Below are 23,030 nucleotides of genomic sequence, written 5' to 3'. Positions count from 1 at the left end.
AGCTCCTTCCAAACCGCAATACCCTCTATGACACTGCTGTGTTTGGCAGTGACTGCCCTTGTGGTGGGGAATTCTGTGATGTCATTTTCAAATGGTCTTACAAAAGAACCCTGCCCACTGATTTCCACAATGTCTGGTTTTCTAAGGAAGGTTTTTGAAAGTATCTTATTTCCTTTCTATGGAACACTAAAAATCCCTGATAGATTTCTGGAAGAGTAGGGTTTAATCCTGCAACTCTTTGACTGAAATTCCTTCCACCTGTTTATGTCGACACTGCACTTAGATTGGTACAGCCCTGTCACTTCTACCCTAGATGTGCCTACATCAGATAAGTGATGGGGTGTTGTCAGATTTCAGGTAATGTTGTAAGTGCACAAAGGCAAAAGGTATGTTCATAAAATAAACAGGCAATAACAACAAACACATAACAAGGCAGGCATGGCCTTGGAAATTGGAATTATATTCCTCATGGCACAACTCATAGGTTTCAGGGAGGATTCAACAGGAAGTGAGGGCAACAGCCCTTAATCAAAGGCTTCTTCCAGAGCAAATGAGCGTCACAAAGCACAAAGGTGACGGACGAAGTGAAATAAACAGGACAGAAGATCTTCCTGCGTTCTGACTTTATTAAAAGTGACCAGCCCAGGAGTGGGGGGGGCAGCAGGGGGGGGAGGCTGGAAGATCCATGGTTCTCCATCACTAAATGATGCAGAGAAGAACAAGAACGCAGCTCAGACCCCTAGGGAACAATGCCAAAAGTTCCTTCAGCCCTTTTAGATATATCCCAACAGTAGTGTGGGAAGGTGGTCTAGTGGTCCCTAGGTCCGACTGACTTCATTGTTGCCAGTGCGAGGGGTGACCGAGGTTTTCAGTGTCTCTGCCGGATTCGGACCTCGCCCCTGCTGTCCAGACACTACTTTGATCTCTTAATTCTGTTTTGGCCCGTTTCTTTTGGGGTATTTTCCCGGATTTGGTGGGGGTCCCGTCCAGTGGCAGTCTGGGTTGAGATAAATTTGCATGTCTCCTGAGGTCTCCTCCCTTCCCACCGTCGTGGGGGAGGCTCGGCATCCTCTTGGCAGCAGGCAAGAGTGGTACTGAAAAACGAATTCTCCACAATAGAGGGTTAACGACTCGATACTCAACAGGTCATTACAGCATTTAACAAACAAAAGAACTGTCTTAGCCAGCGATCAGTTCCCAGCTTAACTTTAAACTCTACAACCCTTTTCTTAAAAAAATGGGTAACTCTTTTTTTACTCATAACATGCAGAAAGCAGAGGGTGTAACTGAAGAAGGAAACAGAGACTGTCTATACTTATATGAAAAATAAAGCTTAGCAAAACTTTCCTAATGAGGAATAATAACTACAATTAAGAGGCAGAAGTTAATGAGAGCTAATGAAAGAATTCAGCATTGAAATGCAGTACAAATCTGAATCTAACTGGGGGAGGTATAGGGGCTTTAGGCCACGTTGTTATTGCTAAGCCAAGCAAAATTTGCTTTGGCTGAGCTTTCTTACATTCTTAACTCCTCCTATGCTACTTCACTTTGTGAAAACTAGCAGGCAAATCTCATAACCTTCTCTAAGCATTCTGTCCATTCCATACAGCATGCAAAAACCCATTCTCCTTTCATGAACTTTTTCAGGTTTTTCACCCCTTGCTTCAACACTATGTGATAATGCACCTCTTTTCCCAGCATTATTTTAGTTAGAGAAGTAAGAGGAGTAGCTGAAATAGGTGGGCTGGAGCTGTTCATAGTTGTTCTCTATGGAGAAGAAAAGGCTTCAGGGAGACTCCACTATTGGCCTGTCGGTACCTCAAGGGGACTTACAAAAAGGAAAAAAAAAATTATAAAGGCAGGTAGTGACAAGAAAAGAGGCAATAGTTTTAAATTGAAAGAAGGCAAGTTTAGATGAGATGTTATGATGAATTCTTTACTGTGAGGGCTAAGGACTGGAGCAGGATGACCAGAAAAGTTGTGGATATCCCATTCCCGGTACTGTCCAAGACTAGGCAGGACAGGGTCTTTGAGCAACCTGTTCCACTAGAAGGTGTTCCTGTTCACAGCAATGAGTGCTGTAACTAGATGATCTTTAAGGACCCTTTGAACTCAAACCATCCTTTGATTCTCTGATTCCATTGATATTTTGTCTCGAAGCAAGTGCCAAAGGATGTGGTTCGATGGGTACGTGCATCAGGTATATCAGGTTAGGGCAATCCAGATTTACTTCTGTTGTTTTAACAGGTTGTGCTCATGTCAGCTTTGTCACACTACTTCAGTGGGGAGTTTCCAGATGGTTGGCACATGTTTTATCCTTAATAAGTGTTGGCATGAGCAGTGTTAGGTAAAAGGCTATGCATCTCGTTAGCCTTTTTCATTGTACCAAGGCGTTAAGTTTTCACTTTGGGAAGAGAATAAGCATAACGAAGGAGCTTGTAGCCAGGTGGGGATCGGTCTTTTTCCCCAGATAACAAGCGGCAGAATGAGAGGACAGTCTTAAGCTGTGCCAGTGTTGTGTTTGGTTTGTTTGGGCTTTTTTGTTTTGGGAACTGTTTTCTCCCTAGCGAGCGCTGCCCGGCGTTTCCCGCCGGGCCGGAGAGGCACGGCAGTCGCTTTCCCGCTCGGCCGGCAGCCTCCGCTCCGTGACGCGTCAGGCGGGCCGCGCGGAGGGCGGGCCCGGCGGCCATGGCGGCCATGGCGGCGGAGCCGGCAGTGCCCGACTACGAGTCGGCCGAGCTGTACACGCGCGCGTTCCGCGTGGGCGCCCTGGGCTTCGGCTGGCGGCAGCTGCTGGGGCCGCCCGACCTCTCGCTGGCGGAGGAGGAGGAGGAGGACGCGGACCTGGCCGTAGCAGCGGCGCTGGACTGCGCGCCGGCCACGGCGGCCGAGCTGCGCGCCGTCTGCAGGTAGGGAAGCCCGGCTGTCTTCCGGCCGCGATTCGCGGCTCCGGTGCCAGGGGGATGCCGGTGGCCTCACTCGGCGCTGGTGCGGGGAGGTGGCTGGTGCTGTCTCCGAACGCCGCGGCGGCTCTTTGGGAGAGGCGGAAGGTGCTCGGGCAAAGCCGCTTCAGAGCGGCCTCTTCCGGGCCTGCGGCGCGCGTTTGCTTCTATTTCCCTAGTAAATACAAAGTCACAGACTGTTAGAGGGCTGGAATGGACCTAAAAGCCATATAGCCCCATGCCATGTCCAGGGACACATTCCACTACACCCGATAGCTTAGAGCTCCATCCAGCCTGGCCTTCAACGCTGCCAGACTTCCCGCATCCACAACTTCTCTGGACAACCTCTTCCAGTGCCTCACCACACTCACAGTAAAGAATTTCTTCCTAATACCCAATCTAAATTTGCCCCTTTCTTATTTGTTCTGAATACTCCTTCTCCTGTAGTGCAGTCCCGGATGAAGAGTTGGTCACCAAAATCTGCAGGCCGAAAATGCTGTGAAGGCAGTTTTTGTGGAGGGTAGTGCTCCCGTTGTGGAAACCTTGTTACATCCGTGAATTTGAAGAGTTTGTTGCTTAAAGTTACATAGGTAAACATTTAGCAACGTGTTACTGGTTAAGTACTTAAACGTCTTAATGGTTTTAGGAGACCGCAGTTGTACAATGAAACATACATTTTACATGAAGAAATAAGCCAGGCATCTGTACTAACAAAGAATCATAAAATGGGTTGGAAGGGACTTTGAAGATCATCTTGTTCCAATCCCTCTGCCATGGGCAGGAACACCTTCCACTAGAGCAGGTTGCTCAAAGCCTTGTCCAGCCTGGCCTTGAATGCTGCCAAGGATGGACAACCACAGCTTCTCTGGGCAACCTGTTCCAGTGCCTCTACGTGCTCACAGCAGAGAACTTCTTCCTAATACTACATTCTTTTAGTTTGAATCCCTTAAAGACATCATTTAGAGTAGTTCAGGTAGCTGGCTGCATACAGTACCTGTTGAGTGTCTCTTGGTCCTTAGCCTCCACTGACTTGTTTTTCTTAGGGCTGGTGGTGAAGTCAAAGGTATGTAAATACTTTGTGGAAGTTGTGGCAGCAGCAAATCTAACACGCTACGGCTGGAAGGCTTTCAGGTCACGTGGACAGTGAGAATTGTCCTTCCCCTGTAGAAAAGGCCTGATTTTAGGCAGTAATTCCTGTAGAAAGCATCACAGTTAGTAATTTTCCTGTAGTCTATCGGTAAGGAAGACATGCCAGAGTTCTGATCCTATCTGATAGGTTTGTGCTTCATCTGTCACCCTTCTGGTGACTAGCATAAATTTTTGCCATTACTAGACTTAGTACACCTAGAGGATGATATTGGTTTAAAGGAAAAAAAAAGTATTCTGGAGTGGCAGAAATTGTGACAATTATTCTGTAAGCTGTTCCAGTCTAGATGATCCCTGATTGCTCCTGTGCTGTGCCTCTGTGGCAACTCTGTTGCCTGAACATGTCTTTTGCTGTTTTCATTTGAGTTCCAAGGTGTTTTTCCTGTGGTTTATTTTTTCTCCACATTCCTTCTGCTTTTTTTCTTCTGTTCTGCTTTCTTCAGTTTACACCTGCTGCATTTCACTTGCTGTGTGCTGTTTGCTGGTGTTACAGAGCAGTGCTGTCTGCTTGAGGCCAAGTGTACTGTGAACAGTGGTCGTTTCGGAAAGGAAAGAGAAGAAAGACTGATGATCAACGAAGGAGAGAGAACTGATCATCTGACAGCCTTTCGTTTGCTTTGCAGAAGAATTAAGCTAAAGCTGCACATCCTGGTGTGACCTTTCCTCTGTTCAGACTAGAAATCCCAATCTGTAATCTCCATGTGCTTTTGCTTTTAAATTGAATGGCCCTAGCCTCTTGAGTCTCTCCTTAACATTTCCCAACCTCAAATCGATACTTCTGATCACTTTCACTCACCTGCTCTGAGCTGCTCATACTCCTTTCTTGAGGAGAGATGAGAACTCGGCTACACCAAGATCTGTTCTGTGATATCCTGGGATCATTTATTACTGGTGTAAATATAACTTTATAAGTGCTGAAATGAAACATAATGGATATAAACACAGATTTTTCTGACTCTACTTCTAAGAATACTTCTGACAAATTAAGTAGGTTTTCTTTGGGTAGAAGAGAGATAGGAAGATATGGATACTCCTACATCTATTTTTAAAATAGTGTCCGGTTAAGATAATCTTTCATTGATTAAGGATGAAGTTTTTCACTATCCAGCATTAAAATCTTTTTCATAGTGATGACATAGTTACATTTAAGTACTCCTGACAATGCAGAGTCTTCTGCTGAGGAGAGATGGTATCATGTTTAAATGCTATTTACTCTTTGAGCACCCCAGTGCAATGTAGTTATTGCAGTGGTTTTTTTGTTTAGTTGGTTTGGGGTTTTTTGGTTTTGTTGGTTTGGTTGGTTTGTTTTGTTTTGGTTTTGGTTTTTTATTGTTGGTTTTGTTTTGGGGCTTGTTGGATTGGGGTTTTTTATTGCTTTTGTTTTTTGGGGTTTTTTTGGTCTTGCTTTGTTTTGGTTTTTTAATTTTTTGTCTGTTTTGTTGGCTTTTTTTGGTTATTTGTTGGTTCCTTTTTTGTTGTTATTTTGCTTTTTTTGTTTTATTATTATTATTTTATTCTATTTTCTTCCTGTAATACATTTCTGCAAACAGAATCCAGGAAAAAATTTGTGTCTTCCCTCACTTGCATTTGACTCAGTAAGAATGCCTTGCATATTGCTCAAGTGGTATGCTGATAATCATTAGAGAGATTGTTCTTGTTTTCATCAGATCTTAAACAGATGTAAAATTGTGTCTTTTATCTGGAAGATTCCATCAGTAATTCTCTTAAATAACCTAGCTGTCAAAAGAGTAAAATTCTAGGTTTTGTTCAAATGCTTCAGGAGTCTATGAGCAAAGAAGTTTACCTTGGTATTAATGATTGGTGCTTAAGTGCCTGAATGTTGGAGATGCTGAGTTATGTTATTCTGTTTTGTCTTCTGTGGGATGTGTTTCTTGCATGTATAGGGCAGGCTAAGCCTCAAATCACTCTGGGTTTTAGGTAGGTCAGGAGAGGTAAGGCTTGCAGGTACCTCATTCAACTTCAGCCCTAAATCACCCTCTTGTTTTATTAGAAGGGGTAGTTGTAAATATCTCTTGGGACGTGTTATAAAGCTGCATTAAGCTAGCATTAACGTCTTAATGCATTAGTATTTAGTGTCTTGTGGTATTAGTGTCTCAAAGGTGATGAAAGTACTACCTTTAAAATATGTGCAATATAAAGAGTAATATGAACACTGTAAGTGCTTATTATAAAGTATCAGGCTAAATACTAAAATATTTTTGAATTTCTAAAAGGGAAAACTTGTTGCACTGCTAGAATATCTGGAAAATTAAAGTCAGAGACTTAGAATACTTCTGCTTCCAAGTCTACATTTCCAGAGAGTTCTCTTTGGCCTTTTTATTTCTGATCACCTCAAAATATCTTTGTAGGGGACACAAATTTATATAACACTTGGTATTTGACTTTTTTCAAGAGACACTTTCAACTATTGTTCTTCATTATTGTCCTGCACCTCACCTTGGTTTCCATTAAGCAGCATGGGCAGTGTGTTCCCCTCTCTGTAACTGTGTGCACTAAGTGAACTTGTTGTGCATACAGGGAATAGTCTCTGTGGGGACACAGTAGGATCCCAAGCTTGCAGCAGTCAGGAGTGAAGTGTTCCTAGTGAAAACTCTGTATTGCACACACCTCCATGTCTTAGATGTCTTACTTAGCCTTAATTTCTGAGGGGATGATCATATAATTCCTGTTTGTAAAGCCTGGCTTCCTCAGGACAATGGACCAAGTATTGCTTACATGGTTCCACTGGCAGCAGTGGAAGGAGGGAGCTCCGGCATGGCCTGTGTTTATGGCCACACAGCAAAGCCTTTTGAGACTTCAGTGCATGTGATACAATGACATATGTAATCAACTATAGGATGGATTTTTCATACTAAAAAAGATGCTCTGCATTTGCTTTAGGAATTGAGGGTTTCTGACTTTTCAGGAGTGAGTACCAGTGCTTGCAACGTTCAATGGAACTTGTCAGGGCTTCAATGTCAGTATCCCTCTACACTAGCTAACTTTCAGTCCTCACAAGGAAAAAGAGGAAGGAATTTTAATGTCAGTTATTTTACATGGTGTCTCTTTGTAGCAGCTTTTCCGAGGATATTAGTTTTTTCCCTGAAACAGGCAGTTAATGGTCATGGTGTGGATAGCAAAGCCAGAGATCCCACCTAGGGCTATGGGAAGAAAGAAAAGCACAAATATTGGAGGGTTCTGACAGACTGTTGATGGGCTCTGGCACAGAAGGGAAATGGGAAACTGTCACCTTTGATGCAAGTGAAACTTCTCAATGGTAGGTAATAAACATTTTCAGATCCTACATATAATTCCTGTGATGTTTAAAAAACTGAAGGCAAAGTAATTTCCTCAAAATGGTATATTTATATGAATATTATACATATTCAGGTGACTTGGGCTCTTTGGTGTCTAGGATCACTGATCCATGTGCCGGGAGACTTTGGATAAATAATTTGGTCATGTCAGTTTTACAGAAAGGCTCAGTTGTAAGTTGATTTGTCTGTCAGGGGATATCCTTTACTTGGTTACGTGGTTGTTCATAACACAGCGCTATGCTGCCTGGAAAACAGCCCCATCTAAAAGATTGAACTGTCTTCTCCAAACTGCTGTTCTCCACCTTTCTGTTAGTTAGATTACTATTTCTCAGCTGTGTTTCAGTCTGCATTTGACAGGAGATTAACTTGGTTGTCTCTGCCTCCACTTCCTCAAGTGGGAATCTAAGGATAAGTTCCATTCTGTTTCCAGGAGGTTGTGGCTCATTACTGCAAAGTTCCTTTTAAAATGGTGCTTCTGAAAGAATCCCATTTTCTCAGTAATTAAAAAAAAAAATTCTATTTGAGATGAAAACTGTGAAACAAAGTTTAAAATTTTGTATGTTGCTGAATGGTAAGTAACTAAACAATAGTAAATTTATATTACTGTCAAAACCAAATGACTTTATTGGCTCATCAGAACAAAGCCATCCACCACAATTAAAATTTTGTCTCTGACTTTTGCTTATTGTCAGCTGGTAACAACTGATTCCAGATTTCTATTTCTCAATTACTTTGTATTCCTATGCAGTTCCTCTCCAGAGGTTATTCATTACTGTAGTGATATTATTGCTGACATGGGGGCATGTTATAAGATTATAATGAAAAAGAATATAATGAAACCATAAATGTTATTGAGGATAAAGGGTACAGTCCAAAAGGTTTTTCTGGACTTCACCAGTGGTAGTTTTGTCCCATAAAGAGATGGGTTTGCACAAGAGTTTGCTGGGATTCAAACTGCAGGTGGACTTAGGCACTGGAGTAATCCCTGCCTTTATATAGTTTGCAAAAGTGGAGAGACAAAAGCAATCAAGTCTGATTCAAAGCAGTTCTCTATTTTAAATATTTTTTTTTCCTCAGACTATTTTTAAGCTGAATAAAATTCTATTGTGATTAATGCAATATGCTTCTGGGAAGGACTGCAGAGCAGGGGATGTACATATGATGATTCCTCTGAATCTGGTGTGCTGCAGTGCACAACCTAAAATGGGAACTCACAAATGGGACCAGGTGGTGAAACCACCTCCAGGTTCCTGCCTCTCATGCTTCTATACAGACTGTGAGAAATCACTGCTGTGTCCAAAGAGGATAGCTCCAGATTTTAATTTGATATCAGGTAGAAATTGTTTACTGTATGGAGTGGTGAGGCACTGGAACAGGTTGCCCAGAGAGTTTGTGGATGCTCCATTCCTGGAAGTGTTAAGACCAGGTTGGATGTGCCCTTGAGCAGCCTGGTACAGTGAAAGGTGCCCCAGTGCTGCTGGAGGGGAATGGAACAAGATGATCTTTTAAGGTCCCTTCCAGCCCAAACTGTTCTATGATTCTGTGATTCTATCTGTTATTTTTTTATTGTTCTAGCATTGATATGTTAATGTCTTCTGAAAAAGAAGAAGACCCAGATGTTATTCCTGAAGATAGCAGTCTGCTCACTCTTCGGTATGCTGTTTCAGTGCTCTCACAGTACCCTTATTTGGGGTGGGGCTGAAAATCAGCATGGAAGTATGGCTGGCTGCTTGTTCCCTTTACAGGCAACACTTTCTGAAGCACCCTACAAAAATACTGTAAGGGAGGAAACACCAGCTTATGATGGCATCATTGGTATGAGTCTTCTGAATGTTGCTTGGGAACTTTTTTAGTAAGATATACAGAATATGCCTTCTTTCTTATTGGAGAAGGATTTCTGGACCTAGGTGCTTTTGAAGTAGTGCCTAAGTTTGGAGAGTGCAGAGGCCTTCTTATGATCATGTGTGGGAGGTTCCTGCAAAGAACCCTATCTCATACCTCTAGTAACTCTCAATCACTCTGTAACAGCCAGACTGTAAGTACTGATGCTGTATTCAGATAATCTCTTTATATGAGCCCATTCTGTTTTGTTGAGTTTTGTTTTGTTACTGGAATTTATTGATACAACACTCACATTTCAGAGGAAAATCCAATATACGTAAGGTTTCTATCAGCTGGCAAACTTGGCCAGTTCAGGCCTTTGCTGTATGTAATGTAAAGAAATGTGTTTAGAAATGTGATCAGTGATGGTTACTGAAAACCCTTGTGGAGGTCTGGAGGATAAGTAAGCTTATCCTGGATGTTAAGGATTGGGTGTTCATGTAGTAGTTAAATACATGTCTTTTAGTAGGTATTCTACTTATGGTACTCTTTCTTCTACAACTGATAATGAATGTTTGTGTTTTGGTTTTCTAAAGTGTCTATCCTATGGGGCTGAGAAAGAATACTTGTGGGTTGTTTCTTTCCTCCTGTTTTGCTTGAACATGAATTCAGTTTTTTTGAAGTGGAAAGAATTGTTGGGACAGTTTCTTTAAAAGTTACAAAGTGTTTTATCCTAGGATGACCTCTTCAAAAATTTTACCATTTTTTGTTGTGAGTGTAAAATTGCTCACAAGCAGCCTGTCATTTGCACATGAGGGGGAAAAAACCCACTAGCTGAAATCCACAAGCTGGCCTGTGCACTCTCAGGTTTTATGAGAGTCAGGAGATGAGTATTTTAAGTTAATCTGTCCCACTAAGACAGACAAGAATCCTGCTCTTTGAAAGCTGCTCTGTAGTAGTTGTGTCATTTAAAAATATTAAATGCTTGAAATTCTATATGGAAATTGTTAAATGAAATTTTGTCTTGTGTTGCTGCCCCTCAGAATGAGGAAGAAGGCCTTAGAGAGGAGAGAAGAAACAATTATTGTGGATCGGGCTTGCAGACAAGAAACTCTTACCTTTGAGATGGTAAGTTATCTCTCATCTTAAAGGCTCTCAACATAGCCAAAATCCAACTTCTGGTTGCTTTTTTATTCACCACTATGAAATGTAGAGTGTAAATGTTTGCAGATAAAAGTTTGCTGGTAATGATTAAAGATAAAGACATTTTATAGAAAGATAGGACAGGAAGTCTGTTAGTACTGGATGTAGTTAAGGAGGAACTCCATCTCATTACCACTATATGACTGTTTTTTAAGCTGTGAACTTACAGCTAGGCATAGAGCTAGACAAAATGTGTAATGTTTTGTTTCTGGAGTCCAGTGCTGGAAACTAAGCTTCAGTGTGTGAATGATTGTGAGCTACTTTCAGTAGGGCTGCAAGAAGAAAACAGTAGCAGCACAGTGGTGGTAAATTCCTAATTCTGAGCTTTGTAAACCAAGTTTTTCAGCCATTCTAAACTGCCAGGAACCAAGAATGTAGTCATCAGCCCCTGAAAAGCCTTATTGGAATTTTTTAACTGTGCTTGATAAGTTTGGGGTCTTTTAATGATTTCTTCTTGAAGTCCTAAACAACAAAACCTCATTTCATGAATGTTGATAGAACGATTAAGCTTAAAAGACCTTTTCAACCTCTGATCATTGAGCCCAACCATTACCTTAATATTGCCAGATCCACCACTAAACTGTGTTCCTAAGCACCACATATACACATTCTTTGAACTCTTTCAGGGACACTGAAGTCCTGAAGTCCATGGCTTTAGCAAGCCATGAATTGATGTAAAAATTAGGGACAGAAGTGTAGTGAGGGAACAACCTCATGTGACCATTAGACCTGTTTTTCCCCTTGAGATTTCCTGGTCTGTGGTGAGTTATCATGTTTCAGCTGTTCAGAGATCCAGGCACATTATGTAAACAACATGATGCAACTACTCTGCTGGGCTCTTAGTCTAGGAAATATCTGAGAAAATATTAGCAACAGAAACCTTCATAAAAGGTTTCAATGAATACTGCTGCATGCATTGAAAGAACGAGCACATGGTCATTTATTGCATTCTTTAAGCAAGCTGTGTCAGAGCTTTGATTCTGTGGTTAGGACCATGATGCCTTCGTACAGGAGGAGAGCAGCGAAACATGAGTTCGGAATGTGTCACATGAAGAAGGCAGATGTGAGGCAGAGGGCACGAGTATCTCTGAGTCTCATACAAGTACAAGTTCCTGTTACTAAGTCTGAGGAATACTCCATGCTGGTGGGAGGTGTTTGTGTAGGAACACACTCTTGATTTATTGGAAGAGGAGGAAATGGCCGCAGAAAAGTACCTTCCCTCATTTTCACAGCTGGGCTGTGTCTTAAACACAAAGCAGGATGAAAATGTAGGGATCATTTACTTCTTTTCTAAAATACAGTACTGTGGCAAGGGCAGTGCCTGGTTTGGGGTTCAGTTTTGGAGAAATTGTGGCCTCCAGCTATGTCTAGCTTCCCTGATAAGAGGAAGTGTTGCACTGACTGTAATTTTCATATATTTAATTCTGTGTATATTTTCTAGATTAATGTTTCCCAAAGACTAATCTGGAACTTAAGGTTGCAGTCCCCCTTTACATATGAAAGCATTCAAAGAGCATTTCACAGGGTTAAGTGGTTAAAGTTGGTAGCAGCTGGGTTTCATGGGGACAAAATGACAGCAGCCTCTAATTCCTTTATGTGGGGCCTCTCAAAAGCCCAGGAGCAGCCAGCTATCTTGCAAGAATTCTGAGAAATGAAGGAACATCCTTGCAGTCGGTAATTGGAGCAGTTTCTCACCTTTTCACCTTGGAGAAAGTAGGCTGTTTTCAATCCAGAAGGCTACACAGTTCACATTCAAAGTTGAAGTTCACATTCCGAAATGAATTAGTGTTCATCAGCATTTCTCAGGCTGTTTTTTTTTATGTTTATTATATGTGTTTATTAAATGTCTGTGTATATAGATGTATTTATTTTTATATGTGTTTATTATACATGTGTAAATATATACATGTATGTATATGGTTGCCAGTATAATATATATATGTGTGTGTGTGTGTGTTTATGTTTTTCCAGGAGTCCCATGCAAGTGGAAAGAGGCCAGACAATCCAACAGATCTAATTGAGGAGGGAGAACTACTTTTAACTCTGAACATCTTTTATCCTGTTATATTTCAGAAGGTTGGTATGAAATTCTCTGGGTTGTATTCTGATTCTTTCCTATTCAGATAATATCTTGCTCTCCCAAGCAGTTAAAATAGTGAGTCTACTGATGAAATGTGGTAAACTCTTCAAAACTCTGATAATTTCTTAAGGCTATTCCAGAATCTGGCTTTCATTCAGTTAGTGGTTTACATAACAAAACTTTTACAATAATTAATCAGTATTTAATTTATTTTACAGAAAGCTCAAAACTTGAAATAAATACATGAAAACTAAAGTACTTTTTCATGATTTGGGATAAGTGAGCTCAGACTTTGTCTTTTCTGCACTTTCTGATGGAGAACGTAACGTTTGAGTTCCTGAATAAAACTATTAAATATCAGTCTTAGGATAAGCTGTGGCAAGATGCTGTTGAGAGAAGTGATGTGTCAGATGCTGCCAGTAATGACCTTAAGCTGTCAAATGAAGAGCAGTGCTGATGGTGAGAAGTTATAATTTATCTGGAGTTTGTATTCTGTTTTCTTTGTAGCATAAAGATCACAAACCCTACCAAACAGTCCTTGTACTGGGCAGCCAGAATCTCACTGAGCTGAGAGACTCGATTTCCTGTGTCAGTGACCTCCAGATAGGTGGTGAGTTCAGCAGTCAGCCAGATCAAGCACCAGAGCACATCAGCAAGGTAAAACTTTCTATGTGGAACCCTCTACATGTATAGGAGTCCTGAAAACATAGAAGGGGAGGCAGAGTTTTGTTTCATTGTTTTTTCTTCAGCACTAAATTCAGCTGCATTGGTTCTGCCTGTTGGTTGCACTGTAAGTAAATACTTCATAGCAGCATTACCAAGATGATCTGTTTTGTGCAATATCAAGAAAAGCATCATCATTGCTACTGCTAGGAAATGAAACTCAAGCATTGAATTTTGCACAGATATATTCCTGTGAACTAATTTTATTTTGAGCTGTATTATGAAACACCAGAGGTAATGGCTTAATCCCACTAATAGTAATAAACTAGGCTCTCCCACTGTGCTTTGTTGTTTGCAAGTTTATGCTAATCAAATGTAGGGATGAAGATTATTCTTCTCTCCCAAAGTTGCTACATATTCTCTGGATATGAGCAAAACAAGTCATCTCTTGATAAATACTGAAATTGAATAATTTCGATTATACATCATATGACATGTAATAATATGTCACATATAGAATGGTTGACATTGAAAAGGACTTGTGGAGGTCATCTGCTCTGCTCCCTCTGCTCAAGCAAGGCCATCTACAGCCAGCTGTCCTTGACCATCTCCTGATGTTTTTTGTGTATCTCAAAGGATGGAGGTTGTCCTTGGACAATCTCTGTCAGTGTTCAGTCCCCTGTGTCAGTAAAGAAGTGTTTCTTGAGGTTCAGAGGGAGCTGCATGTGTTTCAGTTTGTGCTTATTGACTCTAATCCTGTCACTTGGACTGTAAAATGAGCCTGGCTCCACCCTCTTTACACCCTCCCTAGAGGTATCATGTATGTTAATGAGATTCCCCGACCTGAGCTTTCTCTTCAGGATTCTAACTCACGCCTCTCTCAGCCACTGCTTTTAGGAGAGATGCTGCATTCCCATCATCTTCATGGCCCCTGTACGACTCTCTCTCCAGTATGTCCATGCCTCTCTTATACTGAGCAGCCAAGAACTGAAGACAGGCCTTTAGGTATGGCTTCACTAGTGCTGAAGAGAACTGAAGGGTCGCCTTCCTTGACCTGCTGGTGGTATTTTATCTAATGCAGCACAGGATCCCATCTGCTCCATTGGCTGTCTTTGCTGCAAGGACACATTGTTGCCTCATGATCGATTTGGGATCTGCCAGGATCCCTGGGTCCTTTTTGCCTTGCTGCTCTCCAGCTGAGTGGCCCTCGGCATACCGTGGAACATCAGTTTGTGTATCCCCAGGGGCAAGACCTTGCACTTCTCCTTGCTCAGCCTCACCAAGTTCTTGTTGGCCCATTTCTCTGGATTGTTAAGATCCTTCTGGCTGGCAACAAGATCATCAGGTGTATCAGCCACCCCTTCCCATTTTGTGCCAGCAGCAGAGAGGGTAACACTAAGAGATAGAAGTGAATCAAAGAGTCTGAATGTAACACATTCCTACTACTGCCTTCATGCAGGTCATCTGAGAAATCCTGACTTTGGAAAAAAGTGTCTGCTTTTCCTGTGTTTTGGCAGCCTAGAGTCAATAACTCAAAGACACCTCTGGGTATAAATGAGCATCCCCAGACTGGTCTGATGATGAAGAGTGCTTGGTTGTCCATGGTTTTCCCATTTAGAATAAATAGGGATAATCTTTATTGAGTTCTTGAAGGGTGGCTGAGGGAGAAAAGGGGGCTCAAGGGAGACATTATCACTCTCTACAGCTATCTGATCGGAGGGTGAGGAGGGTGTAGCCAGGTAAGGGGTCAGTTCTCATGGGTAACAAGATATAGGGTGAGAGGAAATGGCCTCAGATTGCACCAAAGAAGGTTTAGATTGGTTATTAGGAAACATTTCTTCACTGCAAGGGTCATCAGACATTGGAACAGGCTACTCAGGGAAGTGGTGGAATCATCAGCCATGAAAGTGTGGATGTGGCACTTGGGAGATAGTTTAGTGGTGAACATGGTAGTGCCTTGTTAATGGTTGGACTTGATGATATCAGAGTTTTTTTAAAACTTTAATGATTCTACTCCAAGAAGAAGTTCGATTCCAAGCACTTCCTGGGACCTCAGTGTACATGGTGGCTGCTTTGCAAGACAAGTGCTTTCACCATGAATGGCCCCTTGTTCTTTTCCTCCAGCTCTTATTGCTGAGTGCAGCATCATATGATGTGGGATGTCCTTTGGGTCAGTTTGGGTCGGCTGTCCCAGCTACATTCCCTTCCAGCCTCTCACCCAGCCCCAGCCCACTAGTCTTGGGGAGACTTGGAGAGACAGCCTTGAAACAGTGGAAGCACTGCTCAGCAGTAGCCAAACACTGGTGTATTATTGACTCCCCTTTGCCAAAAATGCAGAGCATGCACAGGGGCTGCTGTGGAGAAAGTTAACTCCATACCACATTAACTCTTGGTGCATTTGATCAGAACACAAGTACTTCTTACTGAGATGACAGAGAATTATTGAAGTCTTGTCTTCTGCACACATGCGTGTGCACATGCACACATGCACAGCTACACATGAGAGCACTTCCTGGTCACATCTATATAAACAAGTCAGGCAATTCTGGACAGGAAGTTTCAATCACCTCACTTTTAGGGTCTCACAAGAAAATCTAGCATCCTTCAAAATTCTTCCTTAATTACAGTTTGTTGCATGTAGACAGTCCATTTGTAACATTCTCTTCCATCAAAGATAATTAACAGTTTGTGACACTCATACCAGCAGTGCAAGAGTCACCAGATGCCAAATCAACTCCAGAAGCTGAGCTAAACATTAACTTGCCGTCACTCTGTTCTCTAAATCATATTTCTGAGTGCCACATTCGCACAACTTTTCAACATTCCAGGGATGGTGATTTCACCATTTCCCTGAGCAGCTTATTTCAATGCCTGACCATCACCTGCTTGTGGGAAGTAGGGAATAAATCACTTTTTTTTTTGCTTTGCTACTGTATGCAGACTTTGCTTTTTCTCATTTTCTGCCTTTCTCTGAACCCATAAGCTTGATTGTCTTACTTTGTTTCCACCGTCCTGTTAAGAAGGATGAGTGAGAGCAGGTGGATAGGTATCTGGTAGCCACCCAAAGTAAACACACTTCATCTTGCTAATTTTTTAAAATATTTTTCTTTTTTTAAAGTCAGTGCCTTGCAATTACTGAGTTTGTGCAGGTATGCCTGTGTTTTTGTTCTGTGTTTTTGTAGAAGTCCATAACTTCTGTGATGGGGACAGAAATAAAAGCATTAAAGTAACCTGTAATGGCTTGAGAGTAATATCAGCAGAGTAGCTGCATGGTTGACAATCCATTGAGCCTAGTTTGTCACACCAGCATCTACAATCAGAGCAGAACTTTTCTTAGACACCTATAGAATGAGCTCTCTTAATGTAATTTAGATATCCAAAATGCTTGGATTTTTGACATGTTCTTGTTTAAGGTGTTTATTTATTCTTTCATGACACTGATGGAGGCTTCTCTGTCTCTCAGGATCTCTACAAATCTGCCTTCTTCTATTTTGAAGGCATCTTTTATAATGATAGAAGATATCCAGAGTGCAGAGATCTGAGCAGGTATGATATTTGTAGATGTTGACAAATGAAAACTTTAAGGAACATTTGTTTTGTTTTGTTTATGACTTGTGGTGTTACAGATACTGGAATGTCTAGAATGTTAAGCTGGAATGGACTTTTCCTGCTGTTTTTCCATGATGAATTGGTTTTTACAGAGAAGTTTAACTTTACTTGCTCTACTTATTCCTTCCATTCACGTCCCTTTTGAAAAGTGTATGAATCCTTTTTTTTTAACCTGCAAAAGCTGTTTTGCTCTGTTGAAATGGGATTTCTGTGTAAAGTGACAGGTTTGTACCGGGTTTTGAATACCTTCCCTTTGAGTACTTGTGATGGGAATCAAAAGACTTGCCTGTGAGGTAGGAGATGTCAGAAAGACAACAAGCTCAGCAGTGTGGCAGTGGTTGTCCTGCTCAGTCTTGAAACTATGCTGAATGCCTTAATTGTAAAGTTAACATGTGGTCTGTGTGACTGATCAGAAAAGAAATTTGATATTTTAAGGAAGCATGGTCTTGCTGATAGGGTAGTGAGATCAAGATGTTTAAAATGCTTGGTATGGAAGAGTTGACTCTGCTGGACCCTGTTGTTCTGCTAGACCTTCGATATGACTTCAGGGAAATATTTTACTTCTTGTCTTTCTGTCTGTGAACAACAATGGTCTTCACAAAAGGGCTTGTCATAGCTTACACAGTTTGCAGAGTTAGATGCCTTTTGTGTAGAAGTGTGCTGAAAAGCTAAAAAAAAAGAAATTTTCAGTAGCCAGTGCCAAAATTTAGTGCTAAATTTTGGAAGTGTAACTGCACTTGTCAGTTTTGTGTTTCTCCTTGACAAAAATGAAATCTTAAAAAGCGCTTTTAATACTTTAAAATGAAGTCATTGACCAAGGGGGCAAAATAACCTGCTAGTAACTTGAATTATTGAACTACTTAAGAAGTATTGTGCTGCAAACAGTCTGACCTGGATGAGTGCCATCAGGAGCATACACTGACTAAAACTCCTCAGGAAGCTGCCTGGTGAGGACTGAAAGGAAGGTGTTCCACAAAAGCAGTGAGCAGTTCTATGATGTTCTAGTATTGCTGTGAAATCACCCTAAATTATTACCAAGTGTTGTGAACTGTTTTGATTTCCATCATTTAACCATGTCTCAGTGAAGAATTTTGCATGTCCTCAAGGTATCTCTTTCTCTGTATTCACAGTTCATAGCTTTGCTATGCTGATGGCCTTTCTGTTTTCAGAACAATTATAGAGTGGTCAGAATCTCATGACAGAGGCTATGAAAATCTTCAGTCTGTTAAGATGGAGGACTATGTATTTAATGATTTATCCCTCAAAATTGGCTTTCCATACCTTTACTGTCACCAAGGGAACTGTGAACACATCATTATAATCACAGATATAAGGTAAGTAACTATTTTTGGGAGTCCTTGGGCAAATGAAAGTAAGTCTTCTCTGAACAAACTTCAGATATTAGACGCTGAATGTTTGTTAGGCTAACTTACTTGCTTTAAGACTATTCTGCTGCTTTCTACAGAACTTAAATTTTTCTTCCATATATGTGGGAGTATCTCTGAAACAAAGAGAGTAATCTTCCTTACTTTTTTTCTATTTAATTTGGGTACAAAGACTGCTAGGCAATTAGTGTACTATGACTGCTTTGTAACAGGAATGGCAACCACAGTGCCGAGATCTTTCTATGTAGAGCCAGCGTGTGGCCGATTTACATACTGATTCTAGGGCACCAGGGAGCAGATTGTTGTAGACTGTGGCTGGACTCAACTCAACAATTATTTTGGACTTGAAGCTAAGGGGCAGGAACTGAAAAGATAATAGAGGAATGGAAATAATGGGCTGAGCTGGATAGGCCAGGAAGAGAAGTGATGTGATAGTGACCATGAGGTGGCAGCCACATCAACAGTAGAACCATTGCGTAGACTTTGCTCAGTGCATAACTAGAGAGAGCACTCCTGTGGTTGTGTGTAGTGGGTGACAGGTCATTTTCTGTTCCCAGGAGCTTGATGTATCAAAGTGTTGGTAATACCTGGTGCTTTCCAAAAGGAGCATAATCCAGAGAAAATCACAGATGTTGCACATAAATAATCTGAAGATTCACCTGACAATAAGTTTGTTGGTCTGTATAGGAGATAAAAGCTTTAAAAAGACCACAGAAAGGAGATGGTCTGAAGACTTCTATGTTACTGCACAAACTGAATTTTACTTGTGACCATAAAATCCACAGATGATGCAACTAGCAGTCTATTTCCAGATCTTTATCTCTATTAAGAAATATTAAACAGAAGTCTAGTCAGAGTTTACATGGGAATTTAAATCATACCCTATCTTCAATGTCCATGCTTATGTTCAGATAAATTTCAGTATGGTAACATCTTTATTGTACGTGTGGTATTTATTTATTTCCCTCAAGGCTTATTCATCATGATGACTGTCTGGATAGGAATCTATATCCCTTGCTGGTCAAGAAACATTGGCTATGTACCAGAAAATGTTTTGTGTGCAAGATGTATACAGCAAGGTATGCTACATTCTTGATGCTGTTGTTGTCTTAATTCTTTCTAGGTGCTGCTGCTAACTTTAAAAAAAACAGTAAAAATCAAAGCTCTGTATGTGTTTTGTAATAATAATAATCTTCACTCTTCAAGCAGTTGACCTCTCTCTAACCAGGAAAAGGCTTCCTGCAAGTAGTGTTCATTTGGAATTGATTCAGGAGTTTCAAAAGAACTAAATGAGTAAGAGATTAATTATTTGGCTCATGCTCTTTTCCATATCTAGAGTTTGGCTATCTTATCAATTACTTTTGAAAATCTTGCTTTTGAGGGAAAATGCTGCGTTTTCCTCCTTTGCAAGATGTGTGTTTTAAATTAATTTACCAAAAATCACACAGTGTTTTTGTTTAATCTAACATCTGTGCAGGTATAGGTCTGTCCAACTCTAATATAATAGAGTCTAGAGATTTTTAAAAGGCATTTAACTTGCTCCACAAGAAACTCCTAACCTCTACCTGAAGACTGTGTGCTCTGCTGCTGCTCTTAAAGGAAGTGTTTCTGATTTTATGCTTTTAAAAGAGCAGTATATGAATTAGGTGCTCTTTATATACTTAAGTGATGCTAATTTAGATACGATAGAGACTTACAATAAACAGTAGAAATTTCTCTAAAGACTGGTCTAGGCTCCCTGATTTTATAAATCTGAATTATTTATTTGCAAAAACACTCGTTGCCTTTTTTTTTCCCTTAGGACAACTTATGCTCTCAGCCTCTGATTGACACAGCAGCTGTGTCTTCATTGTCTTGCTTGTTTGACCTTAGACTTCTCTGGAATCAGGCAAAGAGCCAATTCCCCTTGAGAAGGGAGTCCATCCTTGTGTTCCTAGCAGAGCCCTGAGGATGCCTTCACAATATAATCTGTGAGGCATTTGGCCATAAGGGGAGGTGGAGCCAAAGGGTCAATATGGGGGAAGGATGGGATGGGGAGGGCATTACCAGAGGTGATGTAAATGCATTAAATTAAAACCAGGATTAAGCACTAAGCTTAAGTGGGGACATGCTAAACCATAGACAACAGAGCTGCTTTGGCTGGCTGTCCAGTGTGTTCTAATCTGTGCAGATAGCATCTGTAATCACCAGAGGCCTTCAGCTGTCATGTCCTCTTGAGTGCTATCATAAATTAATTACTCAGTGAAATGGCAGGCTCTCCTTATGCATGTGTTCATGTGTTACGTGTTCATGTTGACTTCATTGCTTGCTGGAGTGTGCTGCAATCTTCACCTTGTCTTTTCTGCATTGTTTGGGTCCTGCTTTTAGACTCCTAAAATGGTTTTGATTACTCAGAAGAGCTTGGATCAGTACATATCTGCTCCATTTCACAGTTTCTTGCATTAAGGGAAAAAAAGATTTATCTTTTATGATTTGGATGGCCAAAGGGTGGACAGAAGATTCCTGTTCTTTTTTTTGAATGCACTGTACCAGCAACGCAGGTTTGAGGAGTTTCTCAGGAAGTGCTGCTGGAGCTGCTGGGGTTGACATGGAATGGGTGTGGAGTTTGGAAATGAGCCGCATGCATGGGATAGGAAATAAGCAATATAGGTAGAACCTTGTGTATATAAAATTATTACTGATGTTAGTTGGTGCCATCTCCAGTCCTGAGTAAAATGTTGAGATGTTTGCTACAAGTGCATTGCACTCATAAGAAAACACTTGTGTTTTGTAACCTGCAGGTGGGTAACCAACAGAGACACTCTAGCACCAGAGGATCCTTGTTTCTTCTGTGATGTTTGTTTTCGGATGCTCCATTATGATGCAGAAGGCAATAAACTGGGGGAGTTTCTTGCATATCCTTATGTTGATCCTGGGATTTTCAACTGAAATTGACGAGAGCGCCAGGATTAATTCAGTGAATGACATTGTTGAATGTGTTGCTCTGTGTGGAAGGGGCTAACAGCAGGCCTGTTAACTAAAGGAGTGAAAAGAAGCAAGAAGCTGATAAGGAGCTCTCTCCAAGGCTGTCACCAAGGAGACGAAGCGAAGACAGGAATTGAAGAAACATAAGAACTTTGCAGCTGGACGAAGTATTTTTAGAAAGTTAGTTAAGTCACTGTAATTTCTTACCAATAGAATTATGTTGAATTATTGTGGCCATGAAGCATAAACAATTGGAAACTGTTTAAAAGATCAGCCATGTTCAAGAATAAAGAGTTGCCAACTGAGACTGCTTGTGGTCTCTGCTTTGTGTCATGACCGCCTCGACAGCAACAGCTCTGGCTGTCAAAACCACTGGACAGCTTGGGGTTTGAGCATACTGCTTGGTTTCAGGTTAGGCATGTAATCCTCTCCCATGAGCTGGAACGAGCCCTTTGCACTTGAAGACTATCAGTTGTGTTTCTCTGAGTAAATAAGTATTATTTTACAGATAAGTTTGCATGCAAAAAATGTAATACATTTTTACAACATTCCAGTAGTTTGGATGCTATGGACTGTAAAAGATGGATGTTTGAGAATACCTGGCAAAAGAAACCATAACTTCAAGAAGCTCTTTTCATCCAAGGCTCTGTAAACCTCTGTGGATGAGATCATGGTCTGTATGTATTTTACCTTGAAAACTCTGGCAGTTGCCATATTTGATCAAGGATGGATGGCACTGAATTTGTAGGGAGGAGAATGCTTTCTGAGAGAGTAGCTCAGAATGCTGGTTAAACTCTTGGGGCTTTCCTACAAATGGAAGCTTGCATCTGAAGGCTTTTGCTGTCTCTGGTTTCTGCCTCTGAAGACAGATTCTGTAGAGAGGAAACTGCATTTCACCATTACTGAATTGTAGCCTGCCTTTTAAATAATTTTACCAACTGTTTACAGTGTATGCAGTGTTCATTGTGCACCTGTTTATTAGTATCATTCTGTTATTGTAATGTAATTTTTTTTAAATTAGAATGTGGCAAATTTGTAGTTTCTACAAGTCACTTGTTAAACTGAAACTTTGTCAGGACAGGATATTCTTTTTTTTTAAAGTCTTCTGGAATTAAGAGTATGTTAGTGGTGATCTTTGTTTTAGGAAAGTTAGCGCTAAATGCTTTTCTTTTGAAAACTTCAGCTAATTCTGGCTGGGGGAAGACAGCCTGCTCTGACAATCTACATACAGAAAACTGAATCCTGTTGAAGTCTGGTAGCTGCAGATTCTGCCAGAGCTGACTTATTATCTTAGATGTCTTGAAACAAAGGTATCTGAAGCACTTGCAGGACTCCATTGATCACTCCCACATCTTACTGCTTTCTAGTGAGGTATTAAGTAATTTGAATATAAATCCCTGCATTTTTTAGAAACAACAAAAAAAAAAGTGTTTTTTTTTTTTCCTGTCTTGTAAACTAGCCAGCTGTTGGCCTGTGTATTTCAATGAACCAACCACTTGTAAAAGGTGGCAATAGTTCTTTAATCCTTCAGGAATCTGCAGAAAATGGAATGCCCTGCCCGTCACAAGTCCAACTGCTGGGTCTGGGCTGCTTTCTCTGCTTTAAAGCAGCTCCTTTAAAGGTCCTCTACTATACAGCACTGGTTGCAATTTCAGCATTTGCTACTCCTCATCTTTCCTCTATCTCCTCCTCTTTCAGCTGTCTCCCATAAATATACAGGCTTCCCAGTCCTCTTCAGTATTGGATCGGGGATCATATAGAGAGCTAGCTTGAGTTCTAAAGCAGCAATCAGTGGGTTTTTTGTAGGGGCATTTTTTTTTTTCTTTCTTTAGCTGTCAAGAGAAGGGAGTGGCAAAATGTGAGTTTACTCTTTCATTACATTAATTTGCCTTAAATATGC

General features: G+C 40.9%; 1 protein-coding gene across 2 annotated transcripts; it reads left to right on the top strand.

Moving 5' to 3' along the window:
• Window positions 1-2,669: 2,669 nt before the first annotated feature.
• Window positions 2,670-21,437, top strand: SNAPC3 (small nuclear RNA activating complex polypeptide 3). Of its 2 annotated transcripts, XM_009093955.4 has the most exons (9): window positions 2,670-2,909; window positions 8,981-9,058; window positions 10,270-10,354; window positions 12,401-12,505; window positions 13,017-13,166; window positions 16,636-16,718; window positions 17,951-18,115; window positions 19,138-19,245; window positions 20,947-21,437. In XM_009093955.4, the coding sequence occupies exons 1-9, from the start codon at window positions 2,689-2,691 to the stop codon at window positions 21,092-21,094; spliced, it is 1,143 nt and encodes a 380-aa protein (XP_009092203.1). In that variant the 5' UTR covers window positions 2,670-2,688; the 3' UTR covers window positions 21,095-21,437. The 2 variants fall into 2 exon arrangements, with proteins under 2 accessions (XP_009092203.1, XP_018773907.1); XM_018918362.3 differs by lacking the exon at window positions 8,981-9,058.
• Window positions 21,438-23,030: the final 1,593 nt, after the last annotated feature.

This window comes from Serinus canaria, chromosome Z (genome assembly GCF_022539315.1).
Source record: "Serinus canaria isolate serCan28SL12 chromosome Z, serCan2020, whole genome shotgun sequence".
Lineage (NCBI taxonomy): Eukaryota > Metazoa > Chordata > Aves > Passeriformes > Fringillidae > Serinus > Serinus canaria.
Note: the sequence above shows the minus strand (reverse complement) of the source record. Positions and strands in the feature narration are given on the sequence as shown.